The sequence below is a fragment of the Agelaius phoeniceus genome, chromosome 1 (genome assembly GCF_051311805.1).
Source record: "Agelaius phoeniceus isolate bAgePho1 chromosome 1, bAgePho1.hap1, whole genome shotgun sequence".
NCBI lineage: Eukaryota > Metazoa > Chordata > Aves > Passeriformes > Icteridae > Agelaius > Agelaius phoeniceus.
In genome coordinates this window covers 139,154,457-139,176,318 of record NC_135265.1, presented here as the reverse complement: position 1 = coordinate 139,176,318, position 21,862 = coordinate 139,154,457, and the positions used below count along the sequence as shown (strand labels likewise).

Here is a 21,862-nt window from a genome sequence, read left to right as displayed (position 1 = left end):
TAAAAAGAGGAAAAGTTTAAATAATTTGAAAAGCTTCAAGTTCCTGACTTGCTTTCTAGTTTTGGTTTCTTCCTTGATGTTAGACGTTAGCCATCTTGTCTTGCAAAATTTCTTTCCTATAGCTATGGCTTCTGCAAGCATAATTTCCAACTTTTTACCTTTTTATTTTAACATAGCCTGGAAGTTTTATCTAGTGATTACTACAATGTTTCCATGTACGCAGTCACTTGAAAATGGATGGACATTTGAGCATGTATGGTATGCAAACTTTGTTACTTTGGTTTGATTTTTCTTAAAATCCGAATTTTTGTATCATATAGAATACTGAAATATCCTACTGTATCTCTCAGTTCCAAAAGTCCAAAAATATTTTTTTAAAGCACCATCATTTTTTTAAAACTAATTACATACTAGATGAAAAGAAACTAACAAAAAGTCCATGAAAAATTTTTGAGTTCACTCTTTCATGGTAAAAATAAGATTTTTTTTCCCAGCAGTATCTGTAGTTTTTCTCCAACTTCAACTAGATGAGAATGACTGAGGCAATAATCCTTTTCTTACAGGCTTACTAACATGAAGGACAGCATGGATTACTGTTACTTTTTGAAATGTTTTAAATACCCATTGTGTATCCTGTTTTTCTGGCACTAGACAACTTCAGAGCTGCCAAGACTTGTCATTTATTTTATCTTAATAAAGAATCAATAAGCCAAATCTTGACTCCCAGCAGCTGATAATTTAGGATTACATTTTTAATTTCCAGCTGCTGTCTTTTGTCTATCTGGTTGTTATTTTTCATTATTATTTGCTCTTTTCTTTCTGTGACAGTAAATCCTTCAGATATGATTACCAATTCAGCCGTTTGCCTGTTTGCTGAATAAGATCTCTTGCTATTGATTACCATAACGACTAAATCCTACACAGAAATGTCACTGGTCAAAAAGCCAAATACCCATCTACGCTCAGCAGACCTGCAGAAAGCCCGGCTAAAATAGACCAAAATGGTTCTGGAGGCTGAAGCAGGTTAGATGAGATACAGGAATCACGTAGGTAGGACAGGCTTTGCACGATCTGGCTTTGCAGCTGAGAAGGCAGCGAGCAGAAGCGGGGAGGCTGGGAGCATACAAACCTGCACATCGTAAGTCCCATTTAATAGGACAGGCCTCTGGGAATTGATGTCCTGCAGTACCCCTGAAAGCACAGTGCGGTTGACTTTCTGGAAGTCTTTGGAGTGGCTGAATTGCACCATGTTGTGGAGAGCCAAAATTTTAGTGTCGAGCTCAGCATCCTGCCTGGTGCGGTTGTGCAGTCCTAGGTGGTACTTGCGGAAGTGTTTGATGAGATCTGTGGGGTCGTTCCCGTAGTAACCGTACCCACAGATGTTGCATTTGAAGTCCTGAAGCTCTGGAGACAGAGGCGCTGTATCTGGATTATCATTTACCAACAAATCTGCTTTTGATTTGTTCAGCCTTAAACCCCCATCTGAAGGCACTTGTGGGTTTTTTGAGGCCATGGGGACCGGGCTTGAGCCTTGGCCATCGTTTTGACCACTTTGCACTTGCACTGTTTCATCTGAAGCTTTTGGCGACATCTGATGCTCCTCATTTGTCTCTGCTGCATCTCCTGACGGGGTACAGACCACATCTTGGGTGTCATCTGTATCTAATTTTTGAGGAGACTTCAAGGGCTCACAGATTCCCCCAACAGCTGGAGATGAGAAAGCCAGCATATTTCTGTCTGTCACCTCATCATGAGGGAAGGATGGAACATTTCCTCCCTTATTGTGGCTTTCATAATTGAAGCCAGCCTTTTCACTCAGCACTGAGCTTTTCAAGTCCTTTTTAACACTGGAAGATGGCTCTTGGACATGCATGCAAAGTTCCTCCTTGTTACTTAACTCTGCCGCATCACCCTGGTCAGTGTTTTCTTGCATCTGCTCTGCAGAAAATTCTTTTTTCCTTCCAGACTCTTCACTTTCAGTACCTGTAGACTCAAGGGTCTGTACCTCACCTTCACTAGCAACGTTTCTTAGAGGGGGATTCTTTTTCCGGACCATATCTACCACAGAAAAAGAAATAAGAAAGGAAAAAAAAAAAAAAAAGAGAGATAAAAAAGAAAAAAGAAAAAAAAAAGGAAAAAAAACCTATAGAATTATTCAAGATATACAAGATATGTAACAGATTATAAACCTGACACTTTTAAAAGCGTTCTGAACTATACGAATCTATTGAGTACATCAGCTTTTCAGAAAATTTTTGTTGAACAGGTTTTTAAGCTATGCAGAAAACTTTTAAAAATTAGCACACTGAGACTAAACTTAACTAAAAAGAGAACTGTAAAGAACCTAAAAAACCACTTCCATGAGAATCAGTGAATTGCAGGTTTCATTAACTTTTGGGATGATAATGGTCTGGCAGGAAGAATTTTAAATTAATACTTCTTTTAAAATAATTTTAAAAAACTAAGGGGAAAAATAAACTTTTGATGTCTAATGTTCATACACAGCTCATTCACATATAACATAGCTTTGCAAAAATAGACCTAAAAGACATAATCTTAAGTAGAACTTAAACAAGTTATTAGGAAGAAAATAGATTTAGGAGAGTAAGTACTTGAGGTTTCAGAGAAAGTATTTTCCTAAGCAGGTATCAGTTTCCATATAGCAAAAGTTCCCCCTCCTACTGCCCATAAACTTCAAACAGGATTATACGGATACTCTAGAGTCTAGCCCCACAGTCCATTATTCATGTAATTAGTTCTATTTGCCAAACAAAGAAAAACTAACTTTATTAGGAAACCCATTGTCAATAAAACTTTACAGGCCTGGATCCAGACATTTGACATCACTGTGCGGCTGAGCCAGGATCTGCCCTGAAACACCTGGAATCCACATGGATCTCATCAGCCAAACCTTCCAGTCCTCCTTGCAGACATAGCCACTACTGCTAAATCTGCAAGTACACTTCCAGGATCCATTTAAGAAAGCTGAGACAGGACAGCAGTAAGGATCAGAGAGAAAGGGGGAGTCTGCCACAGATGAGTTAGCTGCTTTCTGAACAGGGGGGATTATGGAAGGACAAGCAGACACACTATGCAGGTACTAAGTCAAATTCCTCATCCACTTCACCTTCCCCACTCTATTTAAGAGAAAATATATATATTAAACTCCCCTGCTTTCTCAGCTGTGTGGTTCTGGATTTGATATTCATCACCAGCTGGTTTGATCCATTTGTGTTCACATGCTAACTGTGGGCAGAAGACAGATGTGCCCCAACTTTTCTATGCTCTTAATCTCTGCCAATGCTGTATACAAGGATGGATGTTTCTCTTTGCCAAATTGTGTGTGGTCTGGTGGCAGCAGTCTGCAGTACCACACATGAGATGTGAGCCACAGACTCAAGTCTGAGCCCCCCATTCCCAGGCCAGCCCTGGCCCAGCCCTACAGAGGCACTGGAGATAGACATTGCTCTGCCAAGAGAGGACCACCTGGAGACTCTGGGAGCAGCCCTGATGTGCTCCAAATGGTGCTGTATCCAGACCTTTGAAAGCCATGGACGACCTTCTCAAAACAGTACTTTGAGAAGCAAGGCTGGGGACAGAGGTTAAAAATAAAAGAACAGGCATCTGTACATCCTCTTATTTAGATCTGCTCCACATGAAAGGGCACTATATGCTCTGTTGATAAAAACAGACAACTTCTTAGGGGAAATGTTCAACTTGTGTCTTGGGCTGGCTCTGTTGTCTTTGTGGTTGAGCTGATCCACAGGCAGCATGGGCTACAGCAAGGCAGCTTTCACACAGAATGCCAGCTTGTGTTACAGAAATTTTGACACTCCGTGTGGTCTTAATAGGTTTCTTAAATGCCTACTGCAATGCCTTACTGCAGAAGACACGTATGCTTGGGAACCAAATGTCTCCTCTTCAAAATCAACTACACCTACCAGGGGATGTGTGAACTAAATTGGACAATTTTTTCCCCAATAACTTGTGAACCACAAAGTCACTCAGAACTCAGAGAAAAGAAATATTTTCTGCTGTGGTAAGAGAACTATTACAATAGACTCAGCCTACTAAAACAACATGTAAATATATATAATTCAAGGTATAAAGATAGTCATCAGACTTTCATCAGTCTCACTTCTCTGTGAGACTCCATGAATGCTCTTGGTTAACACACACTAAAAATATCTGTGAGTATCTCTGATAGGTGTTCAGCTAAGTATGTACTTTTCTCCTGGTTACACATCCCAAACCATTTTTAAAATAACTTCCGTTTAAATGCAATTCGTGGCAGACAACAGAGAAAGAAGTCCTGACTGCGCAGTAAAGAAAAATCAGAAATCAAGAAAGTAAACATCATGACTGTTACCTCAGTCAAAATTAAACAAGACTAAATGCAATGTTCTAAAATGTTTTTGTTACAGATATTTTTGGCAGATAAGGAAAGCTTAGAGATTTGCTATCTTCATGACAACTGACAGAAGAGAGTCAGAGAAAAGGACAGAAAAAAAGTCCCTTTAAAGAAAAGAAAAGAAAAGAAAAATCTAGACTCTCTACAGGCTAACTGGACAGTAGATCTAGCTACTTTAGTTCTAATTTTCCCAATACATTTGTGAGTCTGGGTTGTTAATGCAGGGGGAAAAAGGAAACAGTATCTACCTAATGGAACTTTTTCATGCAACATTCTACATTTGGAGAAAGAAAGGAAAGAAGAAAGAAGATAACATTGACTTCCTTAAGCTGAATTTAAAAGTATTTTCCCTTCTTTTTTCTTTTAGCTTTTGAAAAATCATCTGTCATTTATTTCATATCCACACAAGGGGACAGTAAGAAAAGACACAAGGATTTTTTTGTTGTCAAAATTCCACCACTATCATTTTTCAGAGACCTATTATGTAAATAAAACTACATTTGCAATACTCCTAAATTGAAGAAACCATCCCTTAGCAAGTCATAAGTTAGATACAGAAAGAATATAGCCACTCTGAAATTATTATCTCTAAGACAAATAACAGATTGCACAATGTTTTATTGTGTGCCAAGAACGTTTTCGGTTAACAATTTCACTTGAAAAAATAGATCACATACTTGTAAAATCATACCCAGCATTGACTTCATAAGGCATGTGGCTTTAGAGTGCTTTTTACAATTATTAATTCTATTAGTCAACTAGCAGGCGGGCTAATGCAATTGTCTTAGAAGATGCACGGAAGACACAGAAGACATTTTGAGAGCTGATCTGTATATCTGCAAAACAAAACAAAAAAAAGGTTTTCCTTCCTAAATTATGCATTCAAAATATGGTGTTCACTTAAAAACATTATTATACCTATTGTACATTCCCATGCATCTATTACTGGACACTATACAAACACAGTCTGCTGTTCTCTATTTCCCTCCAACCTGAGAAATCCCATAGCTCTCTTCTCCTCAGAAGGAGCTCCTGTTCCTGCACACACATGCACTCACACAAAAAGACAAAAAATATCTCAGAGCTAATGTTTACCAAACACAAAGTCTAAAACAACTTTAAAGTAACTGTTGAAAATGAGCTGTAGAAAGAAAGTGTCTTAAAAATTCACATGCATCATCATGGGACTGGCCTAATGGGATAGTTAATGGCATCTAAATAACTCCATCAGCAGTTGGAAGTTAACCTCTGCTGGCTGCCTTGTGTTCCACTTCAAACAAAATTAGTGGTGTTACTTTCATTGTTAGCAGACAACTTCCCACACCTCTCCAGTGCCATTGCAATAGTAAGCACATTTGCTGGGTGCTAGTAAAGAAGCCAAGTGAAGAACAGGCTTTGGGACCTGGCTTTTCAGCACTGAAAATAGTGATCTGCCCATAATAAAAGAATTACTAAGCCTGATGTGAATGAAAGGACTTCTCGAGCTGAGGGAATTTTGGATAAGGTCCAGGTTGCAGCTATATGTACTTTCCCTCAAAAACAGGCAAGGCTACTCTATGTGGTTCATACATCTGCAATTTTTTGTTCAACAATCACTCACATCAGTTTATCCCTGGAAACAAAACTTCTTCTAGATTCAGTTTGTAATTCAGAAGAATGAATTACCATAGTGATTACTGAACTTCTTAAAAAAAAAAATTATGGTAATCAATAGTTTCATACCAGTGGTGAAGATAATGGCTAATTACCTGCTGATCACCAGCTCCCCAGCGGGTCACTGCTGTTGCTCATTACTTTTACTGAATGTGATGGCTTGTCATCAAAGCCTATTGCAACAGAGTGGTTGTTGCCTGGTGCTTGTGCTGCAGGTTTAGGTCAGATCTTAGTCATACGCTCTTTTTAACAGAATAATCCATCTAGAAATATGTTTGCATTTTATGAGATGCCACTGACTACTCTTTGTACAAGTAGATTCACAAGCAGACAAAGAGCAAATTGAGTCAAGGGTATATGAAGACTGTGATATTATCAGTCAATACGCTGCAGCAACCAAAAATTAAATGAAAATACACATTTATATTCAACAGGCTCAAGTAGGACATCTTTGTTAAGGGATAGTAAAATTAATACTTTTACACTCATATATATTACACACCCACACAAAGACATATAATGCACATACGGCGCTTGAACATCAATCATTTTCCCAGAATAATGCAGCAAAAAATCATTAACTCTCAGTGTCTCAGCTTAATATATGTGTAATACTTACCTATCTCACAGGAGTGTTGTGAGGCTTAATTAATTAGTGACTGTAAAGCACTTTGTGATCCTCTAATGAAAGGTGCTACATAGCACAAAGTATTATTAAAATCATTAGGACCACAAAAAAGCCCTGTGGAATTCCAGCCTACACTGTCTGTTGGGGTTGGGAGTGATCTTATTATTAAAAAGAGACCATCAGACTAATTTTCATAATTTTTTCAAGATTTTTTCCCCATTTGCTGTTGTGATAGCATGTTAGTAACTAGAAATTTAATCTTTATCATCTTAATAACATACACTCATGTAGTTTGTTACTGCAGGGCTAGAGAAGGGAGCAGTGCTTTTGGCATTCATCTGGCTTTCCCTTTTAAGAAAAAAAAAATTTGAGAGATTGAGAGACATATTTTGACACCTTCCCACACTCCACTCCAGCAGGACAGCCGATCATGTGAGATCGCAGGATACTTGCTATAGCTACATGGGAAAATGATGCTGTGGTTTTAATTTCTCTCCTTTTTAGACTTTTTCTTTCACAAAAGAAAAAAAAATAAAGAAAAAAGAGAAGAAAAACAGCAAAAAAAAAAAAAAAAAAAACAAGATTCAAAACAAAACCCGGTTTATTACACATAATAGACTACAAAGTCTGTCTGCTGTTCTTCATATAAAAACCCCTAAGTGTTCAAAGCACCGGCTTCTATCAAGCACATAAAGTCCCAATCAATGCGGAGCCTCCTCCCTACTCTCCGTACCACAATCGAGCAGCTGTAAGGCGCACAGGCCAGCGAGCTCCTGTTTTGAGACTGAATTTCTGGGAAAGCGTCTCGGCGGCGGCCCCGTCCCTGGGGAGCCACCGGCACCCAGCCCGTCCCGCCGGGCTGGCCCAGACCTGCGCCCAGCACAACCTGAAAGTTAACGAGCTCATTACCACAGCCCACGATTCAAAGACCTGCCATGTTTTCTAATTTAAGTGTTTAAAAAAAAAAATATTTTAAACCCCTGTAAATAACACTGGAAATTCCAGGTGAAATTGCTGAAATTACTGAAAATTAGATTACATTAGATGCAAACTACCCCAGACTCAGACACAGAGGTAGAGGACTGGCCAAAGCTGCTGCTCTTCTACCTTCCCTTGTGGACACTGCACAATGAAATGACAGAAAAGAGATGTACAGCTTCACATCCCCACCACCTCTGGCTGGGACACAGAGCAGGAGGCAGTCACACACAAGGCTTCTCTCCCACTTTTACTCGTGGTTCTCAGAGCAAGCCTGCCGGCAAACAACCAATACATGGTCCTCCCTAACTTTTCTCTGCTGAGAAGGGAAGGAAAGAACAACTCCTTTTATGTAAGGAACCCAAGAGTCAGGCCCTAAACCGTGGGAGGGCAGAATAAGCTTAATGACAAGCAACTGCCTCTTCAACAGGACCACCTCCTTTCTGCTTTGGCATAAGTGTCTTCACACACCATACAGGACAGAAGATTTCACAGCTCTAAGCAACTGACAAGTTAATTCCAAAGGAGTTTTTAATCTATACATGTTTTTCTGCAAGCCCTCAAACTGCATGTCCACTCTTTCCTGCCTGAAATTGCTAAGGTAGAACATGATTCCTTGTATCAGTAAAATTAGGCAGAATCAGACATTGCAATTAGACAAAATGAATCTTTTTGATATTTTATACTCCACATCCTCCACTGAAATTATGATAACTTCATCAATCTAAAAAGTGCAAGAAGAAAACAATGTATTAGTAGAAGAAGAACACATCATATTAGTAGAACAGCATTACAGCAAAACACTGTTGTTTTTTCTCCTCCTCTCCTATTCCTTTGCATTTTCAGGCTAAACTCTTCAGTTTAGCTCCTGATCACCAATTTGTAGAGGGCCGTTTGCAATTTTTTTCCCCTCAAAGTCAACAACAAAGAGACAAGTGAAAAGAGCTGTGGTCTGTTCAAGCTTGCTCCTTCCCATTTACATTTACTTTCCCAACATCGATCGTTCTCAAATCTCTAAATGTGCACTTCTGGGCACCTTAAATCCTGTTCAGCTACAAAGTACCATCACCTTCAAACAACTCTCATCAGGTAAATCTCTTATTAATTCACACTGAATTAATTCACAATGATCTTTTCTATTACCTCATGCTTCAGAGCACAGCACACTTCAGTAATCATCTAGCCACTGGAATAAATCTAACCTTTTCTATGGGTATAAAGCAGACACTTGGTCATTTCAAAAGAGTTTAGGAGTGGCATTTCAAAATAGATTGTTTAAGCCCACTTCCAGGCACTTATTTCATTTTAAGCTCACTCCTGTGGTAATCACACAGACACTTTCAGGAGAAACTGAAGTCAAAAGGTGATGTATCTAAAGAGGTGACATGAAGGAGAATTGTATCCTATCTTGCAACCAAAATGAAGAATTCTAAACCTGCTTTTATTTACAAGTCCCTGAGCACAGCAGGTTGCTGTTCTACATTTCTTACTGGCCTGCTGCAGAGAGCTTGTTCCTACCTGCCCTCCACTGCCATCCATCTAGGATGGGAGAGCCCAACAAAGCAGGATTCACTTTGCCCAGACTTCCAATCAAATACCTAAAAGCACTCTGTACAGATGACAACTAATTAAAACTCAACAAAGCTTGTGAAACAGGAAAACTAACATCATTGCCATTTTATGGATAATAGATATTATTTACAGAGAAATTAAAAATTCAAAGTGTTCAAGGCGACATGCAGGCAGAGTTCTTGGCTAGTGACTGAACCTGGGTTCTCTAGATGTCAAGGTCCATATCCCTCTCCTGTATGTATTTCAGTAAAGAAAGCATCACCCTAGCACTTGGCAAAAGGCCAACATCCCATAATTTAATGAGGTACAAAAGGAGCATCTCATGCAAAAATCTAAGTGCTCCAATTTATCATGACAGTTATGGGATAAGCTGACATTTTATTTGGATGTAAATTAGTCTCCAAAACAGCATTAAAAGGCCGCACTTTCAGAGAATATTATGCCTTTGCTTCTCTGTTCTGCATTTATCTAAACTCAGCTTTGTATATTAAAAGTAGTTTAATTTTTATGTATTGATGCTGCTTTGCATGCTCCCCAATCCACTGTTATTGCACCACGGGGAGAATCCAGCCTGATTTGCTTACTGCAATAAAGTAACTGACTTCTGCCAGGACTGACACCTCCTATGAGAGCCCTGCCTGCCATCCTCTCCAAATCTTCTGGTTATTCTATTAATTATCTGTTGTTACACTTTAGAGGATGCAGAACATTCTCTATTAGATGAAACTGGAGGACCATTTAGTCTGGTGTTCTCTTTTGGAGATACCAGATCCTTCAAAGAAAGTTCAACTGCCTTTGAATAGAATCATTGACTTCTGTGAAAAATAAATTGTTCCTAATCCTCAATGTTTAAGACAGCAGCTTACTTTCTGAAGAGTAAGAGGGTTTGTAGGCCTTAATTATATCTCAAAATTTTACTATTTGTTTTTAAAGAAGTCTTATATATCCCCATGTCCAATAAAAGTGACCAGAATCGATGTCAACATTGCAATGATCCTGGTATCAGTGACATCTTATAGCTCTCACTCTACAATTTAAGCCTTAAAAAAAAGAAAAAAAAAGGAAATATTTTAAGTGTTTAGAGTTTGCTTTTTGTCAATGGAGTCGAGTTTTCCCTTAATCTTGGACCAGCAAGAATCAAAGACCTCCTGGGCTGATGGGGCCTTGGGCACATCTATCACATCTATCACATCCCCACTGTTCATCTGGTCTTAAGGGCAAATAACCACTATCTTGCCAAACTCTTCTAGTAGGTGTGGCAATCTCATATGTTTCAATTTCTTTTCAGCCTGAGTAAACTCAGTGTTCTCTGTAATCCAAATGTCCTTTGAAGACAATGGGAGTTTAGGGTTTGCAGATGACTCAGAACTGAATCTGAGTTGAGTGTACTGGCAAAGCAAGCACAGTGCTACCTTCAGATGAAGAGTGAGGAAAGAAGGTGACCTCCTGGCTCCTAGGCAAGAGCAATCAGGTATGGGTACAAGAAATGACTCATTTGTTCTTTTGCATTAAGAATACAATGGACTGATCCTATTTCCCTTGAAGGTAATGGCAAAAGCCTCACTGACTGAGAAGCAAGTCTGAGATGTGCTGTCCCTTTCTGCCAGGTGAGATCTGTGATATGAGAGGAAGGCATCAGAGTTCCCTTGCCCAAAACCTCAGTCAAATGGAACCATAAATTACTTGGGAGAAGAGGAAAAGATGCAAGGGAGATAGAGGATGGTTTTGGCTAGCATTCCAGAAAAGTTAAAATAATTTTGTTTCCAACTAGAGGCAAAATCCTCCTATTTGAAAAGGGATTGAAATTTCAGAAACTGGGAAGGAGGCAGAAGTCTACAGTCTAGACCTAAAACAGTAATATTAAATCACCACCGGAGAGGGCATTATTGTAGTACTTTTCCAGCCAGACCAGAATCAGGATGAACATGAGTTCGCAAAAATGTCCTTAATTTTTTTTTCTTTTAAAAAAAAATTTGGCAAGAGTTTCCAGACACAAGTTACATAGGTAAGAGAGGGCAACCAAGGGCAACCGGAGTTGAGCCCACATACATCAAAGCAGACTCAGGCTTTGGGTACCCATCCAAACTGAGCCTTCAAAGGTTCTGATGTTGCCCTATTGTTTAGCTTGAATCTTGTCTAAGCTTGTTCAGGAGAACCCACATTCTGAAGTATGGAAGAAGGGAAAAAGAACACACATTTTCCAAACTGTGATTGCAAAACAAAACAAAAAAATGTAAATCTACCTGCTGCAGGGTAATACTGGTAAGCGTGGCTAGCTATTGTTGCTCCATGCTTTTCAATTTCCATATATTAGCATTCATTGCCGACATTATTAAATCCAAAGTTATTTGGATGCTTTGATCAGCAAATTGAACCTTGAGTCTATATATGATGTACCTATATTCACATGAAGTTTACAAAACTATTCTATTTCCCTATTTTAACTTTTTTCCCCCCACATGCTGTGAGTTTCCATATATCCCACAGCCATACATTCCAAACACAGGCTATTTTATTTAGTAATTTATTCAAGAATTTAGATAAAAAGAAAAGCAATGGAAATTGTTTGGCAATCTCTATATAAACAGTTCCTATACATTTGGGTTGAATCATCCAGCAATCACTCATCTTGACATACCTGTGACAGATAAAACCTTCATCACCAATATGCCTTCTTGACTTAGAGATCAGGATACAGGGGATCCATATTACAAAATCTCATTTACTGTTTATGGCTATCACAAAAATTAAAATCACATTAAACATAAGCAAGTCAGAATTTTGGCACTGTTTTTCCACTCAGCACAAATAACCCCACTCTCCATTGTGAATGGGGGAGAAACAACAGCAGTGGCAACCACAACAAAAGACTGGATTGTGTGTTCTCTACACAAAACAGAAAGCTGTGCCTATTCAAGAAACCTTGGCCATTTGTCAGAAATTACAGAACTGATGTTGAAGCCCAATATTAGCTCCAGCCAAAGCAGTGGTGAATTACCTTGCCATTCGAATCATCCCTATTAACAAGGAAAGACTCTTGCAGCACGTATCATATGGTCCTCATGCAGACTGAGAAACAGAGCCGCTTTCTTAAAAAAACCCAAAGTAAAATACATTAAAAAAAAGACCAAAGTGAATGCAAATAGATTCACTCTGAGTGGTTTGTCTATTATTTGCCCTTTTTATCTCTTATTTTTCTTTTGAAGCTGAGAAATGAAGAGAAATGCTGATGAGAAAGCTAGTCTTCCAGCGCTTCCACCTTAATCATTTGTTATGAAACGGCTTTAAAATAGTAGCATTTTTCAGAAAGCCGTAAGAATTGAGAACATGCATTCGCTGAGGAGCATGATCTCTGTTTTATCCATTTCAGTTCTGGTCAGAAAAGGAGGAAGGAGGGCACAGAATAAGAAGACTCCTTGATACTCTGCTGATGTGGCTTTGCAGCAGCTTCGTGAGTGCTGGCAACCCTTTAAAACTGGCAAGGGATGCCAGCGCCAGCCTGCTGACTGCTGGATGAATATATATAGTGCAAATAATGCTGTTCTTGAATCAGTTTTTCCCAAACTCCCACATAAACTTTCCATGGGAAAATCTCATAATGCCTGCATAAGTGATTTTATGAATCTAGCTTTCAGCTTTTGATAGAAGATTTCTTACGCTACTGGCTTTGATTCTTTATTGCACAAAGGGGTGGTGCCAAAAGCCCTCACATTAGCCTGGACCATGCAGACATCAGAAATTTAATTTAAACATCAGTAATCTGCCAGGATCATAAAACACATACAAAAAAAAATTTAATTTTTTTTCCCCTGGTAGGTAAATATGAATTTCAGAAACACAAGTGCGGCATAGGTGGCAGAATCTGCACGCAGCAACATAGAGACAGAAACTAAAACTACCAATGAGAGTAGAAATCTCCAGTCTGAAGAGACGAACAGAATTGAACAGTTGTTTTATTCCTATTGAAGATATATTTTGAAATAAGTAGGGCACTATATTTCTTTTCCAGAAATAATGCACCTGAATGTTTCTTAAAAATATATATATCACTACTTCTCTAAAGGTTACAGAGAGGTACAACCACAGATTACACTAATATTTCCATTCTCAAAAATCCCATGTACGCAAGCCTTACCACATTGCTCCTGTCTTCCTCCTCAGAGCTGCCTTCATGCCACCTCAATTTCCAATTCAGTACCTCACTAGTTTTAAGAAATATCCAGCAATGATGTTGAGCTGATTTGTTGCACTGGGAAGTATCTCACAAAAAGTGAAAGCTTTTGCCGTGTTTTCACTTATAAAGAAAGCAACTATTAAAGCAACTTCTGGGTTCACTGGCATTTCGGAGTCTAAAAAAAGACCCAAAACTACTTGCAGAGGCTACAACAGTACCTTCTTTGAAGTAATGTTGCAACTTGTGCAAAGGAATTTGGGATGTACCTGAGATCTGAAGGTGTGGACTACAAATTAACACAGCCAATTAGATGGAGAAGCTGAGAGTCCAACATGGATGGGGTGAGATAACCACAACTCATAAATAAAAGGACTGGCAAATGTGAGCCAGTTGGCTGAGTACAGATCATGTCATTCTGCTCATCTAGCTGCTGCCCATCAATAATCTGTTGCTGTTTGCTCTCCCCATGACAATCAATCCAAGTTAGGGCTGCTTCTAATTTTCCAGTCTATGAATAGCTGCAGAACATCCACAACTGCTTTTTCAAACAACTCAAGAAATAAATGTTTCATCCACATATCAGCATGCAAATTCTTCCCAAAAGGGGACTAGTCAAGAGTAAATAATTACTCCTGTAACAGTTTCATCTGATAAACAACAAGACATAAGGCTACAAAAGTGAACTTTGTACCATTAACAGTCAGGAGAGAATCCAACTTCTAAAGTTACTTGAGTAACTGATACAGGACCCCACAACTGTGACAATTCTGTAGAGAATGTTTCACAATAGATGTAGTCATCTTTTAGGGATTAGTATTAGCTATAAATTTCTTACCCCCTGAAATCTGGTACAACCGGATTTATACAGCAAAGATGCCTTCCTTTGAAGAAGACAAAGATGAAATCACAGCCAATTAAATTTAAGCATCTCTTAAACAATTCTTTTGTTAAGCAGTATGTATTGAAAGAGTAAGAATACATGAGAGAAATTAGAAATTATCTTCATAATTTGGCCGTGGCTTCTCTTCTTGTGAGCAATGAGAACAGCCCAAGATCACAGATAAAAACCTTAATGTCAGAAGACATTCATTCGTACAAGCACTGTATGTAGATAACAAGATGAGCATATATATGCATATATGACCTAAAGAACTCCTTTAGGTCATATATGCAGTAAACCAATATATTTGTAAAGTATGTGAAGTACTTGGGTCTTCTCCAGCATCAAAATCTACTCATTAAACCAAACATAGACTCAAGTTTCTTTAAAAAAAAATAACCTTGTTATCACTGAATCCCGTATCATCTTGCTAGGCGTTGGCCTATTAATAGAAAAATAATTCTCTTTATGGCTCCCAGAACTAAAGAATCAATTTGATTTCCCATCCTTTTACACCCTAAGTTGTTGAAGCTCTGGATCTCCTTTGAGTATGAAACAAAAATACCCAAGAGCTCCGCTCATAACCCTCACGCTTCATCTGCCCACAGCGGAATCCACAGCAGTTGCCATTTTGCCTGCTCACAAGATGGCACGCTTGTCTCACTCCAGCTGCACAAATAAGTTTGCATTACACTCACAGCACCGGGGATAATTAAAGGTTAGGCACGGAGGTGGCAGCAACACGCTCCCACAGCAGCACGGGCTCCGGCGGGGCTGCAGGTCTGTCTGCCTGTGCTGGGCTGCCTGAAACACCACCTGGGCAATGACCTGCTGCTTCTCACTTCCCAAACTCTGATGTGGGAAACACTGGGGGCTTGGAAGCTACAAACCCCGGAGGGAAAAAACGTGGCTCCTTAAGCTCAAACTGAACTTTGTCTACATAGAACTCTACTGGCCTCTGAGCTAAAGGGAACTTGAGTAATTCATGAGTACACTGTAATCTGGGCAACAAACACACACTTGATTAGACTCTAAAATTACTGAAAATTACCATCTCCCTTGCGTCCTTCTAACAGCTTGACATATCAATGCCTAATGTCTCATTATGTTTCAATTTGAATCATGACTGTAAATCACTGGAAATACACAAAAAGAATGAGACGTCAGATCTGGGTGAAAAAAATGAGGATGCATGAGAGACTGGACATTAGAAACTTTATGAAAATATTAAAATCAGCAACTGAAACATCCTATAAACTGAGAAATGGCAAGTCCACTGGAGGTAGTGGAATAAAGACCCCATGCTACACTCATCACAGGTAGAGTTAAAAGTTGTTCCAATTTAAAGAAATATCATTTTTTCTTTTTTTCCTTTCTTTAAAGACCTATGTGGGTAACAGGAACATAAGAATATCATTGTAACTGTTGATTTCATTCACATTCACTATAAAAGATCTATCAAAACAGAAGAGATACCACCTTTTATTTCAACTGCAGAAAGAGTGCATCAAGTCAGGGACTTCTGTTTACATGGCAGGTAAGTACACACATTTAATTGTACACACAGGCCCTTCAAGTTAACCTGTGTCCTTTATACAGGTAACCAGTTGCTAGTAATTTTTTGCAGATCCCTGAATTCTGCTCTGAATTCACAACATCACAAGAAAATTTGATCTTTGAACCCAGCAAAATGAAATACATCTTAGGCTGTACTGGAACTGGCATGTGACCACTGTAACTGGGGTTCAAGAAGTGAGGAAGTGTCAATGGTTTAGGCATCAAGATGAGCAAAAGGCAGACCATATGCAAGCTCACACTGCCATAGCAATGCTGTGCAAGATGGAAACAGTGAAGCCACATGAAAGCATCAGACACTTCTCACTGCCAGTTAAACTGCTTCCTGTAATTATAAATATACAAAGGTTAAAGTAAGAAAATTATTGCAATGCACTGATAGAAAATGAATTCTCAAATACTCAAAAGATTCATCAACAACAGTCTATCAGCATAAGATACTGTGGCAACAGTCAGCATTTCTGAAGCAGACAGCCTGGCACTCTATTTGCTTAGCTACATGAGAAAAATCCAACATCAGATCGTGGGTGCATCCCAACTGTGGGATACTCTTCTGCAGCTCCCAGCTCCAAATGCTCACTCTGGCAACATCCCGACTGCGCGTCAGAAAATCTGGTTTGGCACCGTTCTCCTCAGCATTTTGGACTCCATCAGTAGAAACTCAAGCGAACAGACAAAACGCAACATGCACCATCCAGATTAGAACTGCAGAGTCTGGTCTGCAGGAGACAATCAGCAACTGCTCAGCACTGGCTTATGCTTCCTACAAGCACTCCACCTTTCAGCAATACTGAAGGGACACTTTCTGTTCTAGTTTATAAAGCCATTTTTTTCATTATTATTTCTTTTTTTTTTTTTTGGCTCCCTAACTAGAATAGTAGATGATTAAAATAAGAGACGCAGACCTATGGTTAGGCAAGTAAACATGGTCTCATAATTTCCTTTGTGTCCGTAGAAAATCAACATTATACACTAATCACTCCCACTCCTCAACAGCCATATCACAGCTATGTTTACACTGTTTTTGTAACATTCATCAAGAAGTGAGCCTGGCCTTGAGGCCAAATGACAAAGCAGAGACTGAAACTCTTCTACACTATTCTCAAGTCACTTCCTTTCATTTGAACTAGTCCATCAGGGTCTAAAAGTCTTATTTCAAACAGCTGCATCACAGATGAGCTAACAAGACAAATACTCAAGTGTTTATACAGAAAATACTAAGGAAACTGAATGATAACAAAGGTTTTATGATACCTTCAATCTAGAGAAGTACTGAGATATACAGAAAACTACTGAAAATTGTATAGAATGTGGGAATGAAAACTAATAGGGAAGAGTGCGATCTCTGTGAAATAACAATCCTTCACACTTTATTAACAGTGATTGAAGAAGGAAAAAAATAAAGAAAACAACACAGTAGTAGACAACAAATATAAACCAGCCCAAATCACACTTTAAAAGGCATTATGTCTCAGGCAAAAATTTGAGCATAAACAGGTAAGTAATGATGTCACAGATGATACTGCATTAAGAAAACCATTTTAAAATGTTCAAGAAAGGTTAATTTTAATGAAAATTAATGAAGATATGGAAGATGGAAGATGTGGCTCTTTATGAACATGTGAAGTGAAGCTCATTTAGACTAGAAACACAATTGCTAGCAGCAGGTAAACATTAGGGAGGGAAAAGCTTAGGATCCAGTTGGCATAAGAACAAATAGACTAGCCATGATTAACTTTGGGCTGAAAATGAGAAGGAAGGGTTTTAACTGACAAAGCAGTGAGGCTATGAAACATCCTTCTACCAGACGCTGTGAAGGCAGAAAAACTCTACCTAATTTTAGGATAAAGGTGGGTCACTTCATAAAAAGGATTACATACTGTGGTTGATGTTCAAAGAGCTACCCATTGCTCACAATTCCCACAGAACTTCAGGACAACATACACAAATCCATTTTTCAGGGTATTCACAGCCTTACCACTATTCCTTAAGAATGTACATGCCAAGGGCACTGTTTCCTCAAAAGCAGTTGGGGCAAAAGTTAATTCTTTCTCTCTATCATTTTTGTTTATATATTTTTATTTTCATAGTGACCTTCTGCATCCCCTTTAAGGCCAATAGCTTTAAAAACATACTATCTTCTGCATTCAAACTAAATACAAGATATGTATTACTTACTTGGGCAGCAGGAATTAACTGTAACACTATAAACCTTTTGTGAAAAAAGCCATCCTTTCTATCTCCTGCCTTACCAGTCACTTGTATGTCTGACTGTGCCATATTTCAAGCAGGCATTGTACATTCTTTTTGTATTTTGAAGCCAGTTTAGAAATTAAAAATGCAATGAGAAGGCAATTCTCAAGCCCTCTATATAGATTTCACAAAAGACACACCCAGAGTTGCCAGCACTGGTTTGCCAGAAGAATCTAACACAGCTACATTTAAAAGTGGGGAAAAAATATGGGTAAAGTTATTTTCAGCAAATTGTGCATAAAGTCTGAGTAGGACAACAGTCTACAGATAGAATCTGTAGAGATCTGATAGAAATTGATAGATCAAGTTCAGGCATTTTGAGACTACACCTTGCTGGTCATCCAAAAAAAAAAAAAGCTTTTTTTAAATTCTGTTTTGTAACACAAACCATTAAAAGTCAGCATGTTACAGTTTTCAACTGAACTTAATCTCTTTGGATGAAACTAAACAGGTAATGGGTGATGTCTGCTGCTCTCTCTGCTGAAGAAAATAAACCTTTTGCTCCAATTCAAAGGGGAAAGAATATTACCTGTCTCCCTGCTCCTTCTTGAAACTATCACATCACTCTAGATTGCTGCAACACACATAATCCACAATGCCAAAACCGAGATGGCTACACAGAGAAACCTGATGTGGTCAAACTGACCAATGCAACTCTTAGAATTCCTAAAAAGCTTTTTATGGGGTTCATTTGGGCCTGACCAACCTTCACGTATTATTTTGGTTTAGCTGTGTAAATACCAGGCCATTTGTTCCAAGCTTCTTCTTCTTCTACACTAGCACAATATATTACTACTGGTTTTTTTCTTTCTGCTACACTCAAATGCATTTAAACATGTACTTATTTATTTATTTGTTTGTTTGTTTATTTATTTATTTGCAGTACGTACTGTCTGCTAGAACAAGGGCTCTTGGATAATCATTGATTTGGCATTCCCTTCCAGCATTTTGTTTCTGCCTGACATAATACATGATGGTCTTTTTGCCCTTTAAATATAGTGACTTTTTTCTTCTGCTCGTGACAAAATGCAAATACTTAAGATTTCCACCACCAAGCACACAGAGGAGAAAGTAACTCTGACAAAGTTCAAAGGAAAACTTGGTTACATTTCTAATCAGGAGCAGAGCTGTCACTGAGTCAAGGGCAGGGTGCCACGGGCAGATCCAGGATCCACGATCCAGAATCCAAATGTGCAATTTTATGATGGGTTCAGCCCTACTGGACCTGAAGGGACGCTGCCCAGCCCTTCACCACTGTCTGTGGGCTCAGGCCCTGCCCTCTCCCTGTACCCACACTGGCCAAAAATGCCCTGCTCACACCCCAAGGCTGGCAGGGGGCCAGTCAGAGTGTGCCTTTCAGAGGAACTCAGGCTTGGATTAAAGGAGCTCACTTCTCCTGCGGATAGCCCAGCTCCCATCTCCTTCTCTGCCTTTGCAAACTCAACCAGCACTGGAACCATCTCTAGGAACAAGCCAGGAAAGGGTCACAACACCTGAAAAACCTCCAAACCCAAGCAGTACCTACTCCCCACCCAGAAGGACAACAGGGCAGGTGACCATACTCTAGGTCCTGGGGCAGGTGCCACACTCCTGGCCTGGCTGATGGCTTCCGCACACTCGCAGCCCACCTTGCCAGCACACAGGGAATACAAAGTCATCCCTGACAGGGCAGAGGAACAAAAATAAGACAGGCCTTGAAGGAACTATTAAAATGTCTCTTTTGAAGAAGAGAGGGGGAAAAGAAGATTTCAGGAGAAAATAATCTTTATACGGCAGGAAATGTAAGTCCTGTCTTCAGAAAAGTAAAAGCATTATTGCAAGCAAACTGATTCATTAAGATACATACAGAGGAGGATTATAATGCTCTCCTTGTCATTAAAATGCTTTGAAACTATAGTTCTGTCAGCTACGCTACTGATACTCAGATTTTTTATTACCCAGCAGAAGCTATGCTCTAGCTAGAATGTGGTGCACTGTGTTAAACAGGAGTTCACACTAGAAAAGCAGTTACTAGTTCACAATGACTATAAACATGTTTAAAATGCACAAAAAACCAACCATACCATACAGAAACCAGATGGAAGGGTGATGAACTGGTCCAAAGAGGTAAATTCCTCTTCTATCCAGGAACCTCCTTTGCAAAGTGAGAATCCTACCTTTGGCTTATTTTTCTACCAAATAATGCTTAAGTGCTGGAAGTCTAATAAATTTTTTGTTTCTTTATGTCCAAATATGAATGCTAAAGAAGAGCACTATTACAAATAAACTATCCATTTATATTTACCTTTTTACCTGGTAGAAAGGAGTTTTATTTCAGTGAAATTAAGGTCTGGCATATTTTGATGACTTTATGTAAGCCCTTATTAAATATAGCAAAATTCAGGCTCCAAAACCCGGTGGGATTGGCACAATCAAATTTCTATGTGATTTATCAGCTTCACTGTCACAGCAACCAACTTGGTGCATTTCTCTGCTTGGTTCTCTCTGTAAGCTGTCAGGAGAAGTCACTCCATCAAACAGAAATGTAACACTATTTTTATTGCTTATCTTTTTTGCCTTGGGTTACATCAGTAAGTCATCTCCCTCTGTCAACTTGACAAGAGTCTTTTTCGTGTTGACCTTAAAAGGACACAGCTGTGACAACTTTGGTTTGGGTTGGTTTTTTTTGGTTTTTTTTTTGTCAGGTTGTTATTTTTGTGATAATAGTTCTCAGCTAAATACTTGTTCCTGATAGTCCTGGATCTTCATCTGGCACTGTTTTCTACCCCATGAGCAGACTGAGCACAAAGCATTGTACACTCAGCCCCACAGTATCTTCCAGCCCTTATCTCAAGAGGCACTGGAGAAGTCAGAGGTAGATACTATTCCAGCAAAGCCATGATTAATTACAAGAGGTCTTCCAGATTTGATCTTATTTTCTTAATGCTCTGTAATTAATTAATATAAACGTACATCCTTATTTCCACAGCCTTTGCTCAGGATATTAAGAACTCCAATCCCTGGACTCAATCCTCCCTGGCATTTTCTCTTGTGTTACATAAGTAACTGTGGCTGACTCTCTCCAAGTCCCAGCATTTGAAGATCAGGATGAAAAATCTGCTCAGGATTTTAGACTAAGGTAGGAAGAATATACTATGAACTACTGTGAACTTATCTTAATACAATACCCCAGCTAGGGGATATCTGGAAAATACAAAATCTGAAAACAGCACTTCTGTTTCTGCCATGCAGCATACAATAAATGCAACACAGTGGTGATTTAAAGAAATACTATGATTTTGTGCAAAATACCTCAGAAAGTAAAGGTAAACAAGTACACAACATATTTAAAATTCATTGCACTATTTGCACTGATGGTTACTGATATTAATATAGATTTTAATCACAGCAACTTACACATCGCTATTTTTAACTGTGATTTAAACCGGCAGGCCAAAAACATCAATGTATACGTACAATGAGGTTAAAAGAAATTACATATGTTTTCACAGTATTTCTGAAAACTGAGAACTCAGGAAATAATTATTAAAAGGTAGTAGCTTTACCAAAAGAAGGAGTCTTTCTCTGGATATCGACTTGCGTATGTTGTAGCTATATGCTCTTAATCAAACACACAGTTCAACATCATCTTTTGTGTTTACATATAGTTTTATGTTGATACATAGTACAGATTTCATTCCATGTTTTGTATTTACTAGGTAAGAAAGCTTCTTTATGGTTTATGAAAGCTGGAATTAG

At 38.8% G+C, this 21,862-nt stretch overlaps 1 protein-coding gene across 6 annotated transcripts in view; it reads right to left on the bottom strand.

Moving 5' to 3' along the window:
• Nucleotides 1–21,862, bottom strand: part of TRPS1 (transcriptional repressor GATA binding 1) — a 212,218-nt gene that overhangs the window by 167,413 nt on the left and 22,943 nt on the right. For 3 of the 6 annotated variants that reach the window (XM_077188469.1, XM_077188505.1, XM_077188474.1), the window contains exons 2-3: nt 5,089–5,247; nt 1,130–2,058 (exon numbers count right to left, since the gene is read on the bottom strand). In XM_077188469.1, the coding sequence (XP_077044584.1) occupies nt 1,130–2,058; nt 5,089–5,125 (966 nt within the window). In that variant the 5' untranslated portion in view covers nt 5,126–5,247. The remainder of the gene's footprint in view (nt 1–1,129; nt 2,059–5,088; nt 5,248–21,862) is intronic. The other 3 variants (XM_077188499.1, XM_077188494.1, XM_054646774.2) reach the window with 2 other exon arrangements.